This window comes from Anastrepha ludens, chromosome 4, assembly GCF_028408465.1.
Source record: "Anastrepha ludens isolate Willacy chromosome 4, idAnaLude1.1, whole genome shotgun sequence".
NCBI classification, from domain to species: Eukaryota; Metazoa; Arthropoda; class Insecta; order Diptera; family Tephritidae; genus Anastrepha; species Anastrepha ludens.
The window spans coordinates 123,818,390-123,844,205 of record NC_071500.1 but is presented as its reverse complement, the minus strand read 5'-3'; the positions used below and the strand labels follow the sequence as shown (position 1 = coordinate 123,844,205).

At 37.8% G+C, this 25,816-nt stretch overlaps 1 protein-coding gene across 4 annotated transcripts in view; it reads left to right on the top strand.

The window, feature by feature from the left end:
* LOC128861012 (brain-specific angiogenesis inhibitor 1-associated protein 2) overlaps nt 1-24,640 on the top strand; it is a 130,458-nt gene extending 105,818 nt beyond the window's left edge. For 2 of the 4 annotated variants that reach the window (XM_054098868.1, XM_054098869.1), the window contains exons 3-13: nt 11,516-11,591; nt 11,766-11,849; nt 12,297-12,358; nt 12,478-12,675; nt 15,213-15,278; nt 15,436-15,657; nt 15,809-15,995; nt 16,067-16,518; nt 16,593-16,793; nt 16,866-17,053; nt 19,158-24,640. In XM_054098868.1, coding sequence (XP_053954843.1) covers nt 11,516-11,591; nt 11,766-11,849; nt 12,297-12,358; nt 12,478-12,675; nt 15,213-15,278; nt 15,436-15,657; nt 15,809-15,995; nt 16,067-16,518; nt 16,593-16,793; nt 16,866-17,053; nt 19,158-20,979 — 3,558 coding nt within the window. In that variant the 3' untranslated portion in view covers nt 20,980-24,640. The remainder of the gene's footprint in view (nt 1-11,515; nt 11,592-11,765; nt 11,850-12,296; nt 12,359-12,477; nt 12,676-15,212; nt 15,279-15,435; nt 15,658-15,808; nt 15,996-16,066; nt 16,519-16,592; nt 16,794-16,865; nt 17,054-19,157) is intronic. The other 2 variants (XM_054098870.1, XM_054098871.1) reach the window with 2 other exon arrangements.
* Nucleotides 24,641-25,816: the final 1,176 nt, after the last annotated feature.

The following is a 25,816-nucleotide window of genomic DNA, read 5'->3' as shown; positions in this document are numbered from 1 at the left end:
GCGTTGATAAATCAACCGTTTGCAAGCGTCTAAAAGCGATGGGAATGATCCAAAAGCAAGGACATTGGGTCCCGTACGAGTTGAAGCTGCGCGACGTTGAACGACGATTTTTTACGTGCGAATTGCTGATCGAGCGACAAAATCGGAAGGGTTTTTTGCATCGGGTGGTGACTGGCGACGAAAAATGGATCCACTACGATAACCCAAAACGCAAAAAATCATGGGGTTTGCCCGGCCACGCATCAACGTCGACGGCCAAGCAGAATATTCACGGCAAGAAAATCATGCTCTGCATTTGGTGGGATCAGGTCGGCGTCGTATATTTTGAGCTGCTCCAACCGGGCGAAACAATCACGGGGGATCGTTACCGACTGCAATTGATGCGTTTAAGCCGGGCATTGAAAGAAAAACGGCCGGAAACGGTAAAAAGGCACGACAAGGTTATTTTGCAACATGACAACGCTCGGCCGCATGTTGCTCAACCTGTTAAAAAATACCTTGGAACGCTTGGCTGGGAAGTGTTACCCCACCCGCCGTATAGTCCAGACATAGCTCCCTCCGATTATCATTTGTTCCGGCATATGAGTCTCGATTTGGCGGACCAGCGGTTCTCCTCGTACGAGGCTACCAAAATATGGGTTGAGTCATGGATAGCCAAGCAGCGGCCAGAATTTTGGAGAAACGGCATCCGGAAATTGCCCGAAAGATGGGCGAAAGTTGTAGCTAGCGATGGCCAATACTTCGAATAAAATATTTTGTACCGTTTTTTCACAATAAAGCCCCAAATCTTCGAAAAAAACCTTTAAAACTAATTCAATCTCCCAATATTTTTAGTAAACTAATTTTCTTTGTATCTTTGTGTCTCTACAAAATGTACTTAACATTTTTTTTGACCACTTAAACAGGGCGTTAAAATGTCATTAACGCCAAAAAACATCACATAACAAAGAGTTGCCATTCAAATATCATTTTTGTACAACTACTTTAACATACCAACTTACCAGCCAATCGTCATAAACAATTAGCTGTCATAAATCATTGGCGCAAATAGATAATAAATATTCATTTACCACAGCCACATTCCGAGAAAGAAAAGCAAATTGGAAAAAATCATCTGTAGCTTTGAAATACTCCTAAGTTGTATTGGTGGCTGCGGTCACTGCGCATGTGCGCATTTGCGGTTTAAACAATACTTTAATTGTTTTTCAAAACTATGTACATATATACATATCTATGTGCATATGTATGTATATATATATATATATTGCATGTAAGTCCACAGGTATGCGCAAGGTGTAGCGTTTCCGCCTTTCAAATAGTTTTCGCAGTAATCTTTGGTTATTTAGTCATAAACACCTACAACAAACAAAATATTTATTGAAGAATGTAGCAAAAGTAAACAAATTAAATAACACTCATTGGTACAACGAACAATGACAGCAACTCAAGTGGCGGATATGCTTCAGAAAATAGTAAAGTAAGCAAAAAATGGCAGTTTCGAAATTTAAAATTTTTTTTTGGCAAGCCAATATGCGCAACACAAATTACGAATTCGAAATTAATCTGAGTTCTTGAACTTATTTTATTTTCTTATTTTTATAAAAAATGTATACCTGGATTTACCAATCAATTTTAAAATTTATCAAGCTGTTAAAATTTAAGAAATGTAGGTACACATTTTGGAGATATATACATAATAAAGATTTGATGAAAACCAAGTTGACTATTTCCCCTTCAAAATGGATAGTATATATTTGATTTCGTCAACGTCAAAGGAAAGTGTACTTACACCACATATTGATAAGTTTTATATTATTTCTTTATTTATTTTGCAATTTCAATCATTTCTTTATAAAAATATGTATAGTTATGCTACAGCACATTGTCAACAAAATTGTTACTCACAATTCTTAGAAAAATTCCAGGAATGTAATATAATTTTTTATTTTATGAAATTTTGATCTATAAAACTGAATAGCCTGCGAAATTTTTGTAAATAACTTCCTTTTTTTGGATGAAAATTAATATATAAACTTCCATGGCGGACCTATAGCAATCGAAGTAATGATAGAGCATTGATGGTTTGCACCACTTTCCTATTATAAAACAAAAATTGTTTTTTAAATATATCACACCTTCTCCTTCCTCGGCACCAGTGTAAATATTCTTTTCTTTTGCCGGAATTGTCCATCGTTCGACAAGGCAAAATCTCACTCACGGTAATTTTCAAAAATTGGTTTCACAAAAAAGCAAATAAAAATTAGTTATGTTTTCCTATTTTTGGTTCGGAGGAGTTAGAGTTAGTTATGGTTTCTTTTAAAAACTTTCCTTTATATTACTTCAGTTCACCATTGGAATACCTTTGGCCACGAGTAAATTAATAGTAAAAAACAACATTACCCAAGAGGCCAATAGAGCATGGAAAGAAGAAGATACATGCGAACAGCCAGGCTACTATGGCCGCAAATAAACAAGAAAAGAACAAAGGAATTGCTTAGCCTCTCAAGAGAAGATATATCGAAGGTCGTGACTTGTGTCACCGGCCACTGACTATTTGGAAGACATTCCTTGAGACTAGGAGTATTCTCCCATGGATATTGTAGAAGCAGTAAAGATGAGGAGGAGGAAGAAACAATAGAACTCTTCCTTTGCAATTGTCCAGCCTTAGCTAAAATCAGAGCAGGTTGTCTAGGTAAACACTTTTTCAATTCTCTTACAGAACTATCTGGCGCGGGGATTAGACCAATCCTGCGCTTCATAATAGCCTCAAAATGGTTTCACGAAAGTAAATAAACAAGGTTCCCGTGTCGCACAGTGGTATCACAACGGACCTGTGAGGTCTAAGTGAGTTGGCCATACGGACCGACTACCACCATAACCTAACCTAACCTACTTCGGTTCATATAGTCTTAATTTTACTCTTCAAGAAACAATGTTAGGTTGAAGCGGTTGTCTACTATGGAACACACTCAGGCTCATAGCCTATTGTGATGCCGCATGGGGAATTTGTCCTTATCTTTTGAGATTTTGATGTTAACCTTACTGTTCTGTTAGGTTATGTTAATGAAAAAAATGTTAATTATCACAAAAGCTTTTCACTGTTACTAAATATTCAGTGATAATGAAATTCGTGTTTTAACTACCACAGAAGAGGTAGTAGTAGTGAAACGCTTATTGCATTTATTTTTTAGTGCATTATGCCCAACCCTGTTATATTGCCAATAATCTGCTAGCCCGAACTAATGTACTTCCTATAGGATTCTCAATCTACTCATAAAATTGATGTAGTACTTGATTATGCTACACGCAATGTATGCGGGCTAACGAAATACGAGCATATCGCCAGCTGAAGATGGGGGCTAATAGGATATGAAATATATTTTTCAATTCCGACTTATGTTGAACCAAAGCCCTAACTATCTGTATGAAAAATTATCTATCACAAAATCAGGTCCCTGAAATGATCCTGATTGTACCTTAAAGCAATTATCTAACCTCTTTAAGACTGCTTTTCGTCAATGCTGCCCATGTCTGAAACTCTGTTCCAACTTCAATTCGCAACCACTTTTGTAAAAGTAACTCCGAGAATGTTCTATATTCATACTTACGTTAGGTTAGGTTAGCCAGGTTGGCAATAAGCCACACATAGACCTTTTGGTCCCTAGCGATACCAGATGGAGACCGACCTCTATGAATACCTAAAGTAGACATCATGTAGGATGTCAGCGCTTTTGGCGATTCTAAGTAGGGCTGGGAGCTCCGCTTTTGAGACGTCTTCCAGACCCTCAAACAGTGGGGCTCCCAGGCATCAGAATAATGCCGGACAAACGCACAGAAGGTGTTCTAAAGTTTCCTCAACATCCTCTCTGCATTTTCTGCATTTGCCCGTGTTAGCAATCCTTATCTTGTACGCATGTGCAGCCAATAGATTATGACCTGTTAGCATACCTATGATAGTTCTGCATTCCTTTCGCGAGAGCGTAAGAACGAATTGAATCAGTTTTTCGTCGTTAGTTCTACACATGACTTTTGCTGTTTTGCATGTGGTCAGGTTAGTCCACCTAGCTTCCACTTGCCTTTTCATGTGGTCGTCCATTTCGTTGTATATTGTGTTTAGCGGTTTTGGTATGTCATTCTTTTGCTCAAAAAGTAGTCTAACAGCACTTTTTGCTATCTCATCTACTATTTCGTTCCCCATAATGCCTTTGTGACCAGGTACCCAGTAGATATGCAGCCTACTGTTTCCGGCTAGCCCTTCTATGGCCTCCCTGCTCCGTCGAATATTTTTGGACTTAATACAATATGAGCTTATTGCTTTTATTACTGCTTTCTTGTTCTGGTGTAGGCTAGCTCCGTGGCTTTCCCCACAGCAAAAATTTCCGCTTGGAAAATACTGCTGCGGTCTGGCAGTTTGATAGGCTGCCTTATTTCTAGTTTTGAGCAGTAAATACCCGCTCCCACTCCGTCTAGAGTTTTAGAGCCATCTGTATAGATGTGAAAAGCTCTATGGCCAGGCTTCATGCCTTTGTGCCATCGCTCCTCTTCAATTATAGTGCGAAACCTTCTCTCCCAATTAAAGTACGGAATCATGTAGACCGTGCCACCTGAGCTCCACTTTCCCATTGAGCTGTGACCGAAGGTTCTGCAGGTGAATACCCCCGCAGCCATTAGTCTCCTCGCGGATTTCACTGCCATGAGGTCAATAGGTGGCAAGCTGAGTATCATTTTCAGCGCCGCCGTTGGAGTGGTTTTCATTGCTCCTGTTATGCACAGAGCAGCGAGTCGTTGAATCCTTTCCAGTGGCATTAAGTATCCCAGTTTTCTTGTCGCAGCCCACCATACTAAGGCTCCATACAGCAATATCGGTCTAACTACTGCTGTTCAATGCATCAGTGAGGGTGATAGACTCCAAGTAACGCCCACCATTCTTTTACATGCGTACAACGCATTATTGGCCTTTTTCACCCTCTCCTCAATATTGTGCTTCCACAGCAATTTGCTGTCCAGTATTACTCCGAGGTACCTCGCATAATCTTTGAGAAGTACTTCGTTGTTGCCTAGCTTCGGGAGGTTCCACGCCGGAACTTTGTACTTCCTGGTAAAAAGTACCATGTCCGTTTTTCCCGCGTTTATCCCTAGCCCTGCGCGAGATGCCCATTGGTGTATCGTTTTGAGAGTGTTGTTCATCACATTACTGATGGTGTTCAGGTACTTTCCCGTAACTACTATAGCTATGTCATCGGCATATGCCACTAGTTTTGGTGCCCCTCCGTCAAGTTTCTTAAGCATTTCATTTGCTACAAGTAACCATAATAGCGGCGATAGTACCCCACCTTGCGGAGTACCTCTTCATACATATTTGGTGACGCTTGTATCGTTCCACTCCGCTCTTATCTTTCTGCTAGCTAATAGCTGCCTCATCCATTGATAAACCGCGGGTTGCACATTAAGTGACTCGGCCCCTGATATATCTAAAAATACATCTAGAGCATACTCCTTATATTCTATGTTTAGTACAAGTGAGTGAAGTGCAGTTTCAGTAGATCTGCCTTTAGTGTAAGCATGCTGCGCCTTGGATAATTCGTCCGGCGCAATTGTGTCTCTAATGTATGTGTCTAGAATCTTCTCTAACGTTTTCAGGAGAAATGAGGTCAGGCTAATGGGCCTGTATTCCTTTGAGTATAGAGGGTTGCTTTTTCCTGCTTTTGGAATAAACACAACTTTCCCTTCTCTGCACAATACAGGAACGTAGCTGAAGCCCAGGCATCCCCTGAATATCGTTCTTAACCATGGTACCACAAGATGGCTTACCTTTTGGAGCATGGCTTGGAAGATTCCATCCAGTCCTGACGATTTATATGGGTCGAAACTTTGTATAGCCCATTCTATTTTGTTGGTTGTAATGACGTTCGTCGGGATTTCGTGCACAATATCTCCTCTAGGTTCGAGATCTGCAGTGTCTGCACACCCTGGAAAATGTGTGCTGACTAGGTCTTCTGGACAGTCCTTACAGCTGTCAGCCCACTCCCCCTTAATTTTTCGTATTGTTCTTGGCATAGACGGATTCTTGGATAACGGTTTCCTTAGTCTAGCCACATCGTTAGTGCCTTCCATACTGCTACAGAAGTTTTTCCAAGATTCTCTCTTGGCTTTACGTATCTCTTTCTTGTATACTTTTAGTAGATCCGTATACTCTTTCCAACAGAACTCATTGTCAGCAACTTTGGCTAACCTATATAATTCATGTACTCTACGCCTTTGTGCTCCTAATTCCCTGTTCCACCAAGGAGGCTTCACCTTGCGCTTATTACGTGTTGGAGGGCAGGATCTTTTAAAGGCTTTGACAAGAGTAGTTGAACACATTTCAGCCCCTTTCTCAAACGCGACGTGTGACTTGCATTTCCGGGGTATCTTTGGTGTTTTTGAGAGTATATCCCTATACAAGTCCCAGTTCGTATTCTTAGCATTTCTAAAGGATATAAGCTTGTTTTTTGAGCGGAATATAACCTGAAAGCTTATGTATCTGTGATCAGAGAATGAGGGCCTACTCAACACTTCCCATTCCTGTACCATAACATGCCTGCTTGTTTAGAGCGTTAAATCAAGTACATTCTTCGAGGTTGGTCCCACATATGTTGGTTCTTCACCTCTATTAGCTATTTCTAGGCTACTTTGAAGAATATAGGTAAATAGTGACTCACCTCGGTCGTTTGTGTCTGCACTAACCCAGACCGTTCCTACCACCAGAGCATGCTTCTTTCTGGCAGCTGTTTCTACCAGCTTCCGAAGTTCCGTCTGTGGTGCTTCTTCATCGTGTGGCATATAGCAAGGCCCAAAGAGTAACGTCTCATCCTTGCAGCCCTCCAGCGCCACCACTGTCAGATCGTCTGAAGAGAGATTATGATCAATATAAGATCATATATTTTTTTTTACGATTATCGCTGTTCTTACCTTATTTTTTGCAATCGGGATGTATGTGTTGTAGTGGTGTGACTTTAGACCGGAGACTATGTTGCCCGATGCTATCCATGGTTCCTGGACTAGAGCCACATCGTAGCCGACTGCCTCTATGTTGAGCAGGAGCTCGGCTGAGGCGTTCTTATTTTTGTGGAGGTTTATCTGAAGGATTTTCAGCATCTGGCCTCAGTACTTTCTCGGGGTTAGATACTACCTCCAAGTCACCCTTCTCCACTTCCTGTATATTGAGGGAGGCTTCCAGGATCTCTTCTATACTGAGATCGTTTTCCACCTCCCCCGCAGCGAGCGTGTTGTGGTTGTCATCTTCCGGGTTGCGCTTTTTGAGGCGAAGGTGCACGCTCCCGAATCGCGCGTAAAGCAGGTCCTCTGCCGGCTTGTTGATTTATATAATGTAGTCCTGGACCATCAGCAGTTGCTGGTTTAGCCACGCTCAACACTTTCCAATCGTCTGTCGGCACGTCTGTGTTCTGTGTTCTGTCTTTGTAGTAGTCGCAGTGCATTTTCCGGTTTTACCACTCGCGGAATGAAAACCTTTGCCTTCGGTATTGAGGGAATGCAGCTGCGATCAACAATTTATAGTGATGCCCCCTCCCACAGGTCTTGAAGCATTTCTACCGCTTCCTTTACATTTTATTATTTTGACGCTGCTGAACCGCCCTGATCCGTCGAATGCTGGCATGGGTGCGTTCGGCTCTGCGTCCATTTTCGTAAACAGGGTTTCCAGTAGCTTTATTTCCACTACCTTCCACCGTTCCTGCGATGTTCGCCCCTGCTGGTCGCTACGGTCAGTGAGTGCCACTATGAGGTGCCTCTTGGCAATTTCACTGGCCGCTGCCGCTGCTTTCGACGTCGTAGGTCTTTCGTCTCCGTTTTTCGGTTTAGCCATCTCGTGCCTGTGCTTCTGTTTTTTCGATGGCACTGAGGCCTCTCTATCCGCAGAACGCTGCCTCTTGATGGCTAGCTCTTCATCGATTTTGTTTGCATACTTCGGATTGGAGGCTGCGAACACTGGCTTTGCTGCGTAGAAGGCCAGGCCATTTTTGATCTCCTCTCTGGCCCAAGCCAACCGTTCCTTCTCTTGCTTCGTCAGGTTGGACTTGCTGCCAAATCGGTTACAAACTTTGATCGCGGCCTTGCATCGGGCTTTGGCCTTCAGCTTCTCATTATCTTGCTATCCGAAGCAGCACATTGGACCCAGCCGGAGAACGCAGAAGAGCCTCTTCCTTAGCTGTGTTAGTGCTCCCGACGCTTTCGTGGTCCGAGTCTTCGTGGACAACGGCACCTCTGCGCTGAAGAGCGATATGTGTGTGATTGGCAGTAGAATTAAGACCATTGTATCCTGCTCCCGCTGCAATGGAAGTTTTGTTGCTTAAATTTTTGCTTGTATTCATCTTTTTTGTACGACCACCTGCTTGACGAGGCGAGCGCAGTGGTCTATTTATATAATGGGGAATTCAAAACGGCCCTAAGGCGGCCCGGTGTTAGGAAGGCGCCGTTCAAATACAGCCGGTCTGGTGAACCCCCTGGCTGCAAACCATCCAATGGGCACGGTGTCGCGTAACACCCTGGATTAGGGCGTGGGCTAGGAGATGAAATAACGGGATGTAAGGGGTTTGGGGATGACAAAGGGATCTTCGTCGGTACGGTGATCTCCGCATGGTGATTGGATGACCACTAAGTACGCCGTAAAGCGAATGGATGGCTAGCCAATCCCCATATGGAGCTTCCCTCTTAGTTCGTTTTGGGTTGGCCCCCATGATATGGGGGTCAGACCTCACTTCCGCGTCAAGGAGACCAACATGATGAGGCATATTTACGTTAATTATTACATAATATTGCGCTATGAGTAATGCTGTCTACATATATCCTAGTCCAGTATACATATAGGCTTGCCTTACTTTTTTCCATTTGTTTTACAGTCATTCATTCAGGGAAACCCTTGTAAATCTTGTTATTTTTATCCTACTTTCTAACTTTGTGCTATTTTAAAAGTTGAGTTCATAAATAAATAAATAAAATTTAAAAATAAAAATAGTTAAATTAATAAAATACAAAAAATTTAAAAATAAAAATATGAATGTTATTGCTTTAAACGCAGCCGTTTCAAATCACTATTATCCCATCTGTTGAAAGCAGTTACCAGTGTGAAATGATTTATCAATTTAAATAGCTTTTGGTATATTAAAAGCTTTGTCCGATACAGGTAAAAACTTTGTAAAATAATTAGGTGCTAAATGCGAGTACTCGTCTAACGTCAAGGTGTGAGAAATAATTCGTGTTACAAGGAATGTGATCAGTGTGGAAGGGCATTCATCACTTGAACGCCACTTCAATGAGTAACTCATAAAACGTAGTGATTACCATAATATTACTGTTGAATATTTGCCCGAGTCATATCTATAATTAAAAGTCACGACGTGATGGGCGTGCATGGCATATTAAATGTGCATTTCATAACTATTTAAATTGAATTACGATAAAACAGTCAATTGAACAGCATTGAAAATACTCGTAGACTATTCTGTAAACGATGAGAATAAAAAGTACGCAAGCGAAATACTTAGAAATGCAGTGAAGTGTGAGCACTCAGCTAATATTTTGCATTAGAATAAGCTATTTCTAAAATCGCAATGATATATTTTTAATATTAAATATAATCCATTGCCAAATAATCGACCCCAAATGAGCAAATTTTTGCACATTATTGTTAATAGTATTTTTTTTTTACAATTTTATAAAAAATTAAAAATAAGCTCAACGAAAATTTTAAGTGTCAACAATAATAATGGCTAATAACCTTTATAAATTTTGAAACTTAATATATTTTATGCTTAACAGCGCTACGAGGGTAGACGGCAAGAGACCATTTATTGCTTCACATAGTCTTATTTAAGTTCGACATACAGTGTACTCTCTCCTAACGGGCACCTCCTATAAATACTTACTTCAGTACACACCACAAATCCTTCATCATTTTCTTACATTTTTTTCTCTTGAATGGACAACACTCCCGTAACATATTACTAACTTTTTTACACTTTTCTCAAAAAATTGGATTTTTTTTTGCATTTCCTTAAACTATATCTTAAAAATATTGAGTGAAAATTTTAAGTGAATCCGACAAATACTTTTCGAGCTATCCAACAATTAACAAAGGGCGCTTTTAACCTTTAAATGCGTTTTTCTCAAAACTATGTTTTTTGTAACTGTAACTGAAAAACCGCTTGCTAGATTTCAATAAAATGTATACTGCTTTTGAAAAACATAAAAAACTCGTGCCTCGAAGGATTTTTTTTTTTTAAATTTTCGATTTTTTTGAAACAGATAAATAGCTTTGGTTTGCTGACTACCTCTAACCCCTTAAATTTGAAGTTTTGCATCGCTATTTAAAATATTTGCTTTATTTTTAACTCAATTCAATTTACGTAGTTAAATCCTCACGCACTTTACTTCTCTATGTTATTTCTCTGTTTAATTCTCTATTAACCTCTTTTAGCCAATGCTTCCATTTCAATGCAATATAATAAAATATTCAATTTCAGTTTTGAATGAAAAGCTTAATTGTTTCTTATTTTTTTCGCTAAAAAGCAGTTAAAATAAAATTTCCCACAATTCTTATGAGAAATTTGTAAGAAATATTCCCTTTATCTTCGTAAATTTTAGTTTTATTTGTGTTTTATTTTCTTTTGTTTTTATGTATTGTAATAAGACTCTTTCTTTATTCCATTCTTATTCTTCAAACACTTAATGACCAATTATTTAATATGCTAATTTGCTTTTTATTCTGAAGCTCGTTAGCGTGTTTCGAGCGATCAATTTGCATTTGCGCATGCGAGCTGCGCTGTCTTTTATTGCTTGCATCTGCCGACTCCATGCCTCCGGTATGTGTGTCAAATGTTAAATACTTTTCTTAATTTACATAATATATGTATATGTATACATATATACGCATATGTAGGCAAATAATTGCGTGGCATAAACTTTTAAATACTTATTTTTATGGTTGACTATTGAAGAAGTAGGACAAATGTTTAGCGGCTAATAAAATAATCTAATAAAACTTAAAATAAGAGTGGGACTTATACTCTTGGGCGAAATGCGATAAATTGTAGTACGAGGGTGGCTTAATAAGCCATTTAGAATTAAACAGATAGTGTTGCCTTTTAAACTCCAATATTTTGCTTGTCCAGAAGCTACTCTTAAAAGAATGTACCCTAATTTTCTGACTCATGTGCTACATAATTTTATTATGGCAGTCATTCAAAACAGATGCTATGAAATCCCTGATTGATTGAAAAACAAAAATGTGGCTTATAATTGTAATGCATGCATAAACCATACACAAGAATGCATTACAGCTATTAAAATACTACAAAAGTCTCTGTGATTACTTTTTATGCTAATCTCCATAGAAGCAAATCTAATCTGCCAATAAGCCTCAATGCATAGTTTTTTATTTAATTTACCTTATTTTTATTGAATATTTTATTTAGAGCCATAAATTAATAGAAATTTTTTCCCCTTTCTTTCATTTCAGAATATATTAGAGAAATTCAATCCAGGTGCGCGTCAACTCATCTCGTCGGGCAAGGGTTATCTCAAAGCCTTGCATGGTAAGTAAACAAAATAATTAAAAAAAGGTATAAAATAACTATGACGAAGAGCTGGTAATAAAAATAAATTATTATACTCATCAGAAATCAGCTTGAAAATGGTTATTACTCGTATTACTAAATATCTAAGCATTTTGTGTGAATTTCCTTCGTTTATTTTCTGCTGTTGTACAGGTGCTGCATCTGCGTCACGCCTCTTCAATGAAGCATTAGCCAAGCTGGCAATGAATGCACAACAAAGTGGAACTAGCGATATTGGTAAGAATAAAAAAAAAATACAAAAAAAAATTAAAAAATACAAAAAAAAAAAAAAAATTAATACAGAGAAACAACAAGGCAATCAGGAAGAAGTGTGTTAACCCAAGTTTCTAAAGGCACACACGCGCACATCTAAATATTTATAATTAAGCAGAGAGCAGCCTCGCCAAGCTGCACGTGTTGCTAGAAAAAGTTGCAGCAACATATTCGCGTCACTGTTAACTGAATCGAATACGAGACGGCAGGCGATGCCGTGTTGCTTGACTTGACGCCTATATGGCGCAAAGCAGCAAGTTAGAAGAATATGTGTACGTGTGCTTGTGTGCCTGAAAGCGGCAATAGATGCCATACAAGTGCGCCTTCATTGCTAAATATCGCTTATAATATTTTCTTTCCTCAATTTTATATTTCTATTAATCATTTCTGTTTTTGACGCTTTTTGTCAAGGTGCGGCTCTGATGAACGTTGTCAGTGTTTACAAAGAAATTCAAGAACAACAAATGAACATTGTGAGTAACCAAAACCAATACATACAGCACTTGTCCCTATAGTTTTATGCCGCCGATTCATACATCATTGAAGGTATTCTTTGTGTGTACGTGCGTAACTTTTTTCTTGTTGCTTTCAGTTAAAAGCTTTCTATGTCGATTTATTGGTGCCATTGGAAACAAATTTGGAAAAGGACACAAAAGTTGTACAGCATGAACAGAAAAAATTCTTACAACAGCACAAAGTACGCATGGAAAGCTACCAAAAGGCAGTAACCACAATGAAGAAGCAACGTAAGAAAAAGGCCAGTCCTGAGAACACAGAAAAGGAGTTGAGGGTGAGTGGGCCAATAGTGCATTATTGAATCGAGATCAAGTATGCTTGTCTGGATGCCAGATCACAGCTGTCGTATTAAGATTATTGGCTATAAGTAGATGGTAGATGACACACCATATAAAATAGTAATGAGAAGAAGCTATTGATCATAGACCATCTTCGTCACAGAATAATGATAGTGTAGTCTCATAAGACTTTGTTTATTCACAAGAAAATAAAAAATAGAGATAAAAAGTAAAAAAAAATATAAAAAAATATAAATATAGGGTTATTCAATAGGTGCGCTTCAACTTTTTTCCGATAGGGAGGGCGAACGACGCAATATTTTTTATTTTTCGCTTGTCATTTTTAAACTTCATTAGTATACCTTTCATCATGGAACGCTACACACTTGAGCAACGATTGCAAATCGTGCAAATTTTTTATGAAAATAATCGTTCTGTTGCTGCTACTTTAAGAGCATTACGGCCATTTTACGGTCCATTTAACAAGCCGTCCCGTTTTGGGGTTATGTGAAGTCATTGGTCTACAGTAACAAGTCGGCGACGATTTGTGAGCTCAGAGCCAATATTGAACGCGAAATTGTTGGAATTTCGGCCGATTTATGCAAAAGAGTGGTCGAAAATTGGGTTCAACGATTGGACTTCGTAAAACGTGCACGCGGTGGTCATGCAAAAGAAATCGAATTTCATACTTAAATGTATATGTTCAAACTCGATAATAAAAAAAAAAAATTTGTTAAAAAAATCAAACCGTTTGTGTTTTATTCAAAAAAGTTCAAAAGTTGAAGCGCTCTTACTGAAAAACCCTATATATATCGTACTTTTCATATTTAAATTACGTCATGCGCCCAATTCGAACTTTAATTCATGGATTTTAGATATTGTCAAAGTGCTTGTGTGACGCTGTCTCGATCAAAAATATTTTTTTGTTTTGCAAGCTGGGCCGTTTTTCACGAACTTTTTCCTTCTGCTGGTTAAAATAATTTTCAGAATTTATTGTTTTACCAAATTTACAAGTAGTCCATAAACAAATTTCCTTTCATATTCAAAAAAACTGACACCTTTTTGACCGGTTTCTGGACACGATCTCGTTTCCAAGCCGAATAACCAGTTTCACACCACTCTTTAACCCCTTTTTTTGATTTAGAATCATGGGAATGAACCAAAGTCTCATCCAAAATGATGACGGAAACGCTCTCAGTGCTGCTGACAAAGTCATATTCGAATGTGTTTTTTTTCATTGTTAGCAATGTTGTATTGCTTACAATGCCAAATGAGATGTCTAGGGCTTCCACTGAAATTCTTTCAGTCACTCAACGATTTTCCAATATTGGGCGTTCTTCACGTGGATCATCTTCAAGGCTTGTACAATTAAATTCAGCAACCCATCTTGGTACTGTCATAATTCATGGCGAAAAGTCCTTGTTCACTTTGAGCATTCGTTCATGAATTTCCCTTGCTTTTAAGCCTTCTAAATATAAAAATTCAGTCACTGCACGATACTTGATTTTTTCCAATGCAAAAATACTGTGACGAGTTGATAGAAATGGCTTGTAAACAAAGAATTAATTGACAGATTGAAATCAAACTTCGCAGAAGTTCATATGAAGAGTGAACTAGATTAGATTCTTTATGAGTTTTGCACTTCGACCTCATGGCCTTTTGTGCCGAAGAGTGAACTAATATAACAAAACAAGTTTAGGCTAGTAGCAACGCCCCCTTTTATCGAACCGCAAAACTTATTGAAGAACCTAGTATATTAAAAAGGTAAAAATAAATGTTTTCTTCTATTTCATATATTTTTTTTACTACCACAAACATTTTATGACTTTAATATATTATTTACCTGTGTCGTCAACGCATTGAAAATGGCCACTGAGGTCGCATGGGAAAAATTTACTTTTCCCTCAATTTAGTACAAAATGCTTACAATATTACTTAATCTTCCTTCACAAATTTCCTATACTTTAGTAAAAAAACAATTGTTTAACTAATATTTATAGGGCTCAAGGTCCCTACAATACAAAACTAAAACTTTATAGGTAAGATGACAATGTTATTAAATTTGAACAATAAATTGCTTAAATGATAGAGAAAGATCTAAAAACAACTTCATATTGAACTTTTTTCTTATTAAAAATTTCTAACGGCTAAATTAAAACAGAAAGCTTCACTAACAATCTTCCTCCACTTCAATCTCTCTCTCTCTCTTCCTACATTTTTCCAATTACGAACATTCATCACTTTCAAGTCTGCCCCGGCGTCATCAAACCATTTCTTTCTTGGTCGGCCTCTTTTTCTTTCTCTTATTGGACGTAAAGTAAACACTTTTCTTGAATTTCTTAATTTTCGGGGCTTTCTAGGGTCTCTACAAAAATACTTTAAATATATATTTTTTTAAATAAAGCATAGGGTATCATTCTTTCGACATGTATGAAGGGAAATTAACAGAGTAAATTAGATAATATCGGTCTCGATTTTACTCCCCATTATCCTCCTCAAACCTCGTTAATATTTTTGCGCGCTTTCTTTACAGAATCTGCAAGTATTGGAGGATCAAAAGAAGAAGTTGGACGCCTTCTGCGAACAAAGCTACAAAAATGTAAGTCAAATTATGCGCAATTTATTTAATAACTAGCCTACATATGCACCACATTTGCCTATACATTTGCCATGCAGGTATGCTCCGGAACTCACCGATAGTACAAAAAAAAGAGCATTTTTTAACTTTTCTTTGAAATTTCTATATTCGTTAATAGGCCATGACACAGGAACGCCGTCGGTACGGTTTCGTGCTCGAACGCCAATGTTCCATAGCCAAACATTGGATGGCCTATCACAGCACTGGCAAGATGGTAATTGATAACAATTTGGAAAATTGGCAAGAAATTGCCGCTTCACGTGAAGTGATACCAGCGGCAGCAGTATATGAGACGGGCGGCGGCGGCAGCTACAGCAATGCCAGTAGTGGCAAGAGGATGGTGAGTAGTGAACATACCAAAATATAAGTACAGATTAGTGCGGATTCATGATTGTTACCGTAAATTGCGTATTGGGCTTTGTTTTTCAATTATTTTTCTTTCCTCCGCATACGTTTGCACACTTAACTCGATGCTCTAATTGTGGCTGCAGGAACGACTCAAAGATGGTGAGGACATGCATGCCGTTGGCAGCTCATCGTCATCACAGCTAAAAAAATCACGCAGTGTGGACGCGCCCTACGGCGATATGCGTACCTTGCATGAGAGCAATGTGAGCTATACGCAAAATTCGCTGCCGCGCGCCAAATCTGACTTCAATCTGACGACAGTGACGAACTGTGAGTGCTTAACAACAGGAATTATTTGATAATTTTTTACTTAGGATATATTTTTGCCTTTCCACATGCAGCTAACGATCACACCGATCACGGACAATGGGATCAACGCCCTGTGGTGAAGGCGCTCTACGCTTATATGCCTTCAGGTGAAAACCAGCTGCCCTTCGATGAGGGCGATCGCATAGCTCTGGTGGGCAGCAAGGCCAAGGGTTGGCAATTCGGTGAGAATTTACGCATTCAAATGTTCGGTTGGTTCCCGATCGCCTACACTAATGCCGAGGGCGCTGGAGAGCGTGAGAAATATCGTACGAGTGAACGCCACCTTGAACGCAGCAACGATCGTTACGAGAATGTGCATTACGAGCGCAATGGCGGTATGCGCAGCTATCAGGATCAATATATGTCAGAGGTACAAATGGATCCTGCCATGGAAAGCGATTCAACATACCGCCGACGCAATAATAGCGCCGAGGAATCATCGCCGACGCGTATGTTTGGTGACACGTTCAGAAATCAAAAGAAGGTTTGCACGATAAATCAATAAGAAGTTATTTCTTTTTTATACTAAATACAATACTTCTGCGTGTACTTTTACAGTATCGCCCTTCAGCCGGCACCAATCCACGTCCTGGTCCACCACCCACACTTCCCGCACCAGTGCCATCGAATAGTCAAAGTCAAACTGCCAGTCGTATATTGAATACATCGCAAAGCTTTTGTGGCGCATCGAATGGTGTACCCTCAGTGGTGGAGCGTCGCAAGCAACACAAGCTACAAAATGGCCCACAAGCCGCACATGTGAGTTGTGGATCTCTGTTGAAAGAGATCCACTTTAAAATGTTTACACTTGCGTTTTTCCTCTAACTAAAGAATCGTTCCATTCTCTCCGCCAAACAACAGTCCACATCGATGAGCGCTGGTGGTAGTCAATTGAAACCCGCCGCGGCCGCGAAGACTTCATTGCATAGCAGTAATGATAGTGGCTTTGCCAATGAGCCGCCGCCACAACCCGAAATTGACTACTCAGATGAAGAGCAAACGAGTCGCGTGCCAATACGGTGAGTAGTAAAACTTTTGCAGTTACTTGAAATTTCTATGATTTTTCATGCACCCGCACAAATACACAACATTTTTGGTTTTTTCTGTGTAACTAACTTGTCTAATAAACTATGTATTTAGTATTTCGCTATTGGAATACATTTTATTTCGATTTTATTTAATGATTGGATTTTAAGTTTTGAAAAGACAGAAAATTGTTTCATAAGATTTTGAGGTTGACAAAAATGTGATGCTATTCCTATCATTTTAGATCATAAATCACTCAGATTTGTCTGTAAATTTTAGTTAATAAATAGTAAATATACATATTAGGGACATGTATCCTGGTGTATGAAATAATGTTATAGTTCTGAATTCATAACTCACATCGAAGAAAAATATCCCTTATATTTGGAACACTTAGCGTAGTCGGGAACGTAGATGATGCATCACAGTGCATGAGTAAAAAGTCCTACATGTTCATAGCTCATAGCCGTGAATATAAATCTTAGATCCTAATTCAAAGATCATGTTACATATAAGTATATATACAGCCACTCACAGCCACAAAAATGATTTAGGTAAGACTTGCCATCCAGAAACTGTTCAAAAAGTAGCAAACATGGAAGCAAATTTAAATCGTAGAATAGCCCGCAATAAAACTTTCGTAAATGCAAGGAATATAAAGAAGTAAGAGATTGCAGCTTGCACGTGACCATCTAAATAGAACCCCAGTATTTTGGAGGACCGTACTTTTTGCAGACGAGATAAAAATAAACTTTTTGAACGAAATGGCACATCTCTTATATGATGCGAGGCCAATACAGAGCTCAAATCTCAAAATTTGTAAGCTACTTTAAAACACGGAAACAATGCAAAAATATGTTTACTTAAAACTTCTGCAAGAAAATTTGGTTCAAAGCGTTACTTGAAGAGCGGAACCAAATTAGTGCAGACAAAAATTGGTTGATTCCATGCCATGTAGGCTTAAAGCTGTAATTGATTATAAAGGATACGCAGTACTGAATACCTTAAAATTAAAAAAATTAAAAATAAATAGTTGGTATTTTCTAACTGTATTATTGTGAATTCATTGAATGTTTTGTTGTTGTTGTTTTTTTTGCATTGCAATGAAATTAGTGGACCCTGTTTTGTATTCTTTGTTGAGAAATGAAACAAAACAAATAAAATATCTGCATATATCAATTTTCGCTAAATATTATGAAATATAGAACACTTTACAAAAAAAATTGTATATGTATCAAATAAGCTGTGAGTGACTGTAGTTCAATGAATTTTATAGCGATATCAGAGAAATAGGAGTAATCAGAGAACATGAATTGTGCATCGTAGTTTGCAGATCATAGACCATGAAATGAAAGATAGATTTTAGATCACAGATCATAAGCAGTAGATCAGAATTAATACATCTCAGATAGGAAATTCGTAAGCCATTGGTAATTTTATTGTCATAGATCACAGACTATAAGGCATAGACAGAAACATAGATCTAAAATCATGGAATACAGATCAAAAACCATAGATCACTGCTAATAAATCTAAGATTGTAAAATCATAAATTATTGGTTGCGGCTAGGTTTGGTTCTGAGCTCAAAGATCAAAGACCGCAGATCTTAGACCATAGGACACAGAGCAAAGATCATATATAATCAACCATATGTCTCAGATAGGGAAACCAAAAATCATTGATCACAATTCATATATTATAGCTCATAGGTCTCAGATCATCACAGATATGTCTTATGAGTTAAAAAAATCTTAAAAACATACCTCAATATACTGTAGCCCAATCGATGGAAGGTAAAATTTTCTGTCTCTTCCTATAATAATTTTATCATTTTAATTTGTTTTCTTTTTGTAACTCTTTTCATTCCATGTCCCATTCATCAATTTTATATTGCTAATCGAAATTCGCTGCATTACCCTGTAAATTTCGAATCATAAATACAATTGTATGCTAAATCCCGATCAATTGGAAATCTATTCCAAAACCACATATACAAAAACCGCTTGAAATCCGCAACACCTTAAAAACCACATATCGTTAATTGGACCACTGGCTCCCCTTCACCTGCCTTCTCAATGACACATTCGACCACACAGTCGTCGAGCTGACACCAATTCCCATGTCTCACGAGATGTTACCTCGTGGACATTGAATCGAAATTTTCGTAACAGCGTTGACAGTCAAATCGATGACAAGAGTCTGCATGGACTCAATCGACAAAGTGGGAAAATGCGTTATGATCTTATCGCCAGCGATGACGAAATACTACAAGCCTCAAGTAGTGGCATAAAACGTACCAAATCCTTTTGGAAATTTGGTGGACGGAGCGAGGATATATTAGCTGGAATGTCGCTTTGGCAACATCGTGATTTAGTGGCAGCAAGAAATTTAGAGGTCTTGCGCACCGATAGTCCACAGCATAAAGAGAATGGACATGTGGAACATGAGGACGAACCTGAAAATGAACGTGAACACGAGCGGGACCGGGATCGTGGACGCGAGAATGTACGTAATAACGTCGATAAAAATGGCACGCTAACCAAGTCACATTCCAACAATTCAACTTCGTCGACGGAGAAGCGCCGCAATGATAGTGTGACCAGCATGGAAGCATACGATGAAGATGAGAATATTTATGGCATGAGTCCAGTGGTGAAGCGTGAGAATATCATTGTGCAGAATCGCAACTCGATACAATCGAATGCGACCACGATGCGGGCGGAGTACACACCCAAATCGCGCATGAAGATTATGAAAACGATCGAGATTGATATTGAAAATCCGACAGAGGGCGAACGGCTGAGCACAATTAAACGTGGACAGAAGGAATATCAGAAAGAATATCGTGAAACAACTGGCATGTTGCCACAGGTGAATATGAAAAGTGGGCGCGCCAATATGCATGCACGTGTGGAAAACGAGAACAAGAACAAGGGTGGCATGAATGGTATGCCGTCGTCGCGCAATACAATAAGCAACAGCCACAAGAAACATCAGATCAATAATGTTGATGCAGCAGCTGGCAAGCATGCGAACCTGCAACAGATGAAATCGAATGGCAGTGGCGGACAACCACAGTCGCGTGGCAAGCAACAAGACTTTCCCCAATCGACAGAGGATGAGGAAGGTGACAGCGATGACAATGGCACACTCAAGATGAGTGATGTGAATAATTTCTTTGACGACATTTCGCACGAGAATACCACCGGCGGCATGATTATGAAGACAGTAAAGCGCAAGGATATATTGAAGCAGTACTACACCAGCGAAGATGAGTCCGATGACGTCGAGATCAAATCAACTAGTTCTGATCCTTATGATTGCATAGTGATCAATGATCATTTAGTGCGCAAGGACGAGAAACATCGTCGCCAATTGCACAACTCCTATCAGGAGCATCAAATGGAATTTCAAACATTTCGCGCCACAACCACATCAGCTATGCAACAAGGCAACAAAAAGAATAAGCTAACAGGTGGCGAGCAACGCAATGGCGGTGGTGGTGGTAGCGGAGGCGGTGGAGTAGCTACGGGTGCTGGTAAGTCGAAGAAACACCAGGAGCAACAAGAACGGGAACGTGAGCATGAACGAGAGCGTGAGCGTGAGCGTGATCGCTATAGCATGAATAATGGCTCAACGCTGACAAGGAACTTGAACGTAAATCCCAATTCCGCCATGAACACGCCCACAGCAACGATCCTGCCGCGAACGCGCCTCATGAAGTCGAGCAACATGACAAGTATGACTTTAGAGCGCGCGACGAAAAATAAATCACGCGAAAATGGTGGCAGTGGGGGTGGTAGCGACAAAGAGAAACATCATTATGGCAAGACATATGGTCCGTGGTATGATTTTTGGGATCAACAGGATCAGCATACACTCGTGAGCCAAAAGCCAATGCATAATGGGAAAATATGAGATAGCTTTAGAGGGAAAATTTGGGAAGGAATTTTTATAGAAGAAGTGTTTTTTAGGAGAAGAAAGTAAGAGGGGAATCGATTGTGGGTAGGTAAATGCATTAAGTCAGCCATTGCTATGGGTTTCTAAGTATTGGCACGCACGAATTTGGAATACAGTCAGCATCAAGTTATTGAATATGAATTATATAGAGTTGTAAAAAATATTAATACATAATTAGAATATTCCATAGAATTTTAATAGATTCTTGGAGAGATGAAATATGAATTTCGGCAATTTATAAAGAAAACTAACTAAAATTGTGTACAATATTTGCCAAGAGGTGCAAAAACTATTCAAGGAAAATAAAAACTCATAACTTCTTTAATAGCCAACAAGCTTGCATAAAATTTAGTTTCAGTTAATTTCAAAATGGCTTGAAAGACTTTAGTGAGGCCTAGGAATTTGAGAATGTGCAGCGCAGATATGGATAGCCTGAACCGATTCAAAACTACTTGACATTGCATACCAGTTGCTCAGCAATGCATACTAATCATCTAGCTTTGGCAGCAATATAACCCATTACCCTTAGTGAACAAGATTATAGCGAAACATTGTTTCCATATAATTTCTAGGCTGCGCAATTAAGATCGCAGTATGTTGCGAAAATAGTTGAAGTCAAGAACTGCTAACCGTATGCGCACGTTTTTTTTTGTCAGTAGATTTGTATATTATATGCTGTTTGGATGATTAGGTGATTGCCTCTCAGAGAAACGTATACCTTAGCACAATATTGCTAGACACTCGCGGCTAGCAACATTTGTGAGGTAGTCTGCATGCACATGCCCGCAACATTATTTGAATTCTTTTTGAGTACTACGCACCACTTTATTAACCTCTGTTTCTTATTTTGTTTGTGTGTGAAATATCGCGTTTCAGTAGCAACAGCGCCAGGTACATATTGATAGGCATATGTTGACAGCTACATTTTGGCGGTAGTTCGCTTGTAACATAAATATTTCCTATCTGCTTGCTGTGCTCTTTGCATATGACTTCTGTGCCTCTCACAAATGTTCGCATCATATCGGTTGGCAACATATTGCTAACACATTTAAAATCGCCAAGCGGGACATATTTCTTGTTGATTGTTAATAATGTGCTCCCCCGAAAGTGTTGCGCATTTTTTGCATACAACTATTGCACGGCATTTTTTTATACGAAGAAATGGCGAAACGTGCTCTGGGAAGCAAATTATCAAAAATCAACGAAAATTATAAGCGACTTCTAATTTGCACTTTGTTACCTTAAAATTTAATAAGTTTTAGACTAGGTAACAAATGTTTTCAAAAAAATGTTGATGAAAATTTGATTGTAGAAAGTTTGAAACTTGGATTATTACAATATTTGTTATATAAATTACTGAAAATCAACGAAAATTATGGGCTATAAGCAAGGCGCATTTATTCAAGATGATGACATTCGCTCAACATCAACATTTTTGAAATTAGAAATTTCAAGAAGAAGAGATTAAAGAATGGAATGAATAACAAATAGATAAAATTAGCTTGTCGCGCATTAACAACACAGTAACGACTTTCCGTCAATCCGTTTTACTGTCATTTCTAAATTAAAGGCGAAATGAAGAAGCAGAAATCAACTACGCTAATCACATCACTTTCTATGGATACGCCTTAAGCTAAAAAACTACGTACTCAAATGTTAAAAAAGGAGTTTTAAAGTAAATTTTGCAGTAAGAACAAGAGATGTTAAAATATATAAATAAATAATGGGCGCATACACTTCTGTTAGGTGTTTGGCCCAGCTTCTACTCCTATTTGCGGCGTGCGTCTTGATTTTGTTCTAATGAGAAGTTAGTTTAGGGTTATTTAAACATTGGAAGCTAATGAAAGAAAGAATAAAAAAAAGTCCTGGTTTGTAAATAAATAAACAAATTAGATGAAAAAAACTAATATGATGTCAGTTTAAAAACAGGTTCTTTCAAATTAAACCATAACCGAGTAACCAAATCGCAATATGCGCAACCTTCTGTATTCTCTCAGCTATAGTATCGACCTGCTTTTCTCCACAAGTGAAAAAAAAGAAAAACCGCTCACTCCTAAAATTATACCACGTTCAATGATTACTTAAACTCCAACTGATTTGATCAATTTTATGTTGGAAGCGTTATTTCATTATATTTTTACATACAATTTTGTTGCTACTCACAATAAACAACTAAAAGTATAGTCCATCTTTATGCTAAGCTAAAATATCTAAAATCTCTATGCGTAAATACTTAATTCATTTAATAAATGTTACATAATCCTTTACACATGCATACATATGAAAAAAATTACATATATGTTACTCAATATCATTATGCGCTAGCAGTTGTTAACAACTATTTTAAAAAATTATTTACATATCAACAAATAACAAATAACAAATTGTTTTCAACAAGTTTTGCATACACCCATGTGTATGAATGTAGGTAACATTAAAGTCTTTCTGTTTCTTCTTAATCTTTTAAATTGTATTTTCTTTTTGTTCAACTTCTTTTTTTGCTTTTTTTCTTCACCTTACCGCACTAACTTTTGTCATTGCTAAAACTTCCACAATTTTTCCGCAAACTCACCACTAATTGGCTACCCATTTAAAAGAAAAAAATAAACCCTACGCAAATTCTTTATATTTCCTCTTTTCTATGTATATTTTTAGAAAGGGTGGTGCCTTCCGCAACATTTACATAGACTTCTAGACCAAAGCAAAACTAAATAAAAAACAAAAATAAAGCTAAATTTAAAGCCCCGGTTAACTGTACACAACACACCACACAAAAACAACAAACAACAAAAGAAACATCAGCTATAAAAACAACTGCGTTCCATTGCCCAAAAAACACAAAACAAAACACTGTTGTATTGAAAAACAACATGAAAACTTGTTATGTAACCCTGTAATTTGATTTTTGTATGTGTGTGCGTTTGAATATTATCTTGTATATGTGTAAGTAAGTATCCTGTGCTATTTGTAAATTTTTTAGCTACGAAAGCATAGATGGAAGAGTTAAAGTCTCGTTAAATCCAATGAAATAAAAAACAAAAAACAAAAAAAAATCTTGGTAAAAGATATATAGTTTGGTAATTGTTGTATATTATTTTTGCATTATATGTATATACATAAATATACTTGTGTCCTACCATTATTAACTTGCTGCAGCTCCTACTTTGTTTTTATAAAATGTCCCCGTTGAATCGCAATCTAAAATGACAATATATTTTTGTTTTTGTTTTATTCTGCATCTGTCAATTTGCGTAATATATATACATACATATACAGTGCATGCCAATTTGCCACAGTCAAACTGCGTCACACCAAAACTAATGATCGTTCGGCTCCCATGATTTATCGGAGCATTAATAAATAGACGTTAAAGGATTTAGTTTTTAAGTAAAAAATAATATTTTATATAAACAAATATTTTATAAATACAATATATACCCACATACACATACAAAGCTATACATGCATATATTTACTTTGTATGATTATAATAATTTTTTGTGCATTTGTTTGCATTCCATATAAGAAAATTGCTTAAATTGCAAACAATTTATTGTTTCATAAAATTTTATTTTTTGGTTTCGTATAAGTAAGTGAATATTTACTCGAAAACAATATTTGTTACAATGTATATGTAAACGTTTATTATGAATAAAATATGATTTTTTTAAATAAAAAGTATAAAATATTTACTTCTGAAAGGTAAGAAACATAATAAAAAAATTAATAAAATATGATATTTTAAATAAAATGTTTAAAATATTTATTGTTGAAAGGTAAGCAAATAAATTTTATTAATAACTTATTTTTAATTGTCTACATCAGCATCTAAGAAGCAATGCGCGTACTACAAGGTGGCGCAAAATTAATTAATCGGCGGCCGCCGTAGCCGAATGGGTTGGTGAAACACCAAAATTAAGAAAAACATTTTTCTAGTAGCGGTCACCCCTCGGCAGGCAATGGCAAACCTCCGAGTGTATTTCTGCCATGAGAAAGCTCCTCATAAAAATATCTGCCGTTCGGAGTCGGCTTGAAACTGTAGGTCCCTCCATTTGTGGAACAACATCAAGACGCACACCACAAATAGGAGAGGAGATCGACCAAACACCCAAAAAGGGTGTACACGCCAATTATATATATATATATCGGGAGGTTTACAATTTTTGCAAATGGTGGCGTACGACAATCATATTTGATACTTTTGAAGTAGGCAACTGTAATAGCCAAGCAGTGAAGCGCTTGAAAGCCAAAATAGAGAATTTCGTCACGCTAATGCTTGTTTTTCGTTTAGTAAGAAAATATAAATATTAAAAAAAACAAACTAGGATGATAATTTTGCGCCACCTTGTAGAACATATGGGCACAAAAAATGTTCAGACAGAAATGCATACCTCATTTTCAAGGAGTAGTACCTGTAACGTAGAGGCCGCCGTAGACGAATGGGTTGTTGCGTGACTATCATTCGGGAGTGCACAGATTAGAAATCCCAATTAATGGAATACGTTTTTTTCTAATAGCGGTCACCACTCGGTAGGCAATGGCAAATCTCAGAGTGCATTGCTGTTAATTCATAAAAAAGTATCTGCCGTTCATTGGCGGCATAAAACTGTAGCGTCCCGCAAGTAGTGAAAATAATACGTTCCGAAACTCGAATCGCAGGTAATGCATAATGTATGCTGACTCATAGTTCTGTTGTGTTTGTTTTTTTTTTGCTTTATTTTTGTGTTTACTTTCGAAGTTCAAATGAGTCATATTGAATTGCTTTTGTAAAAACACAGACACAAATTATAATATT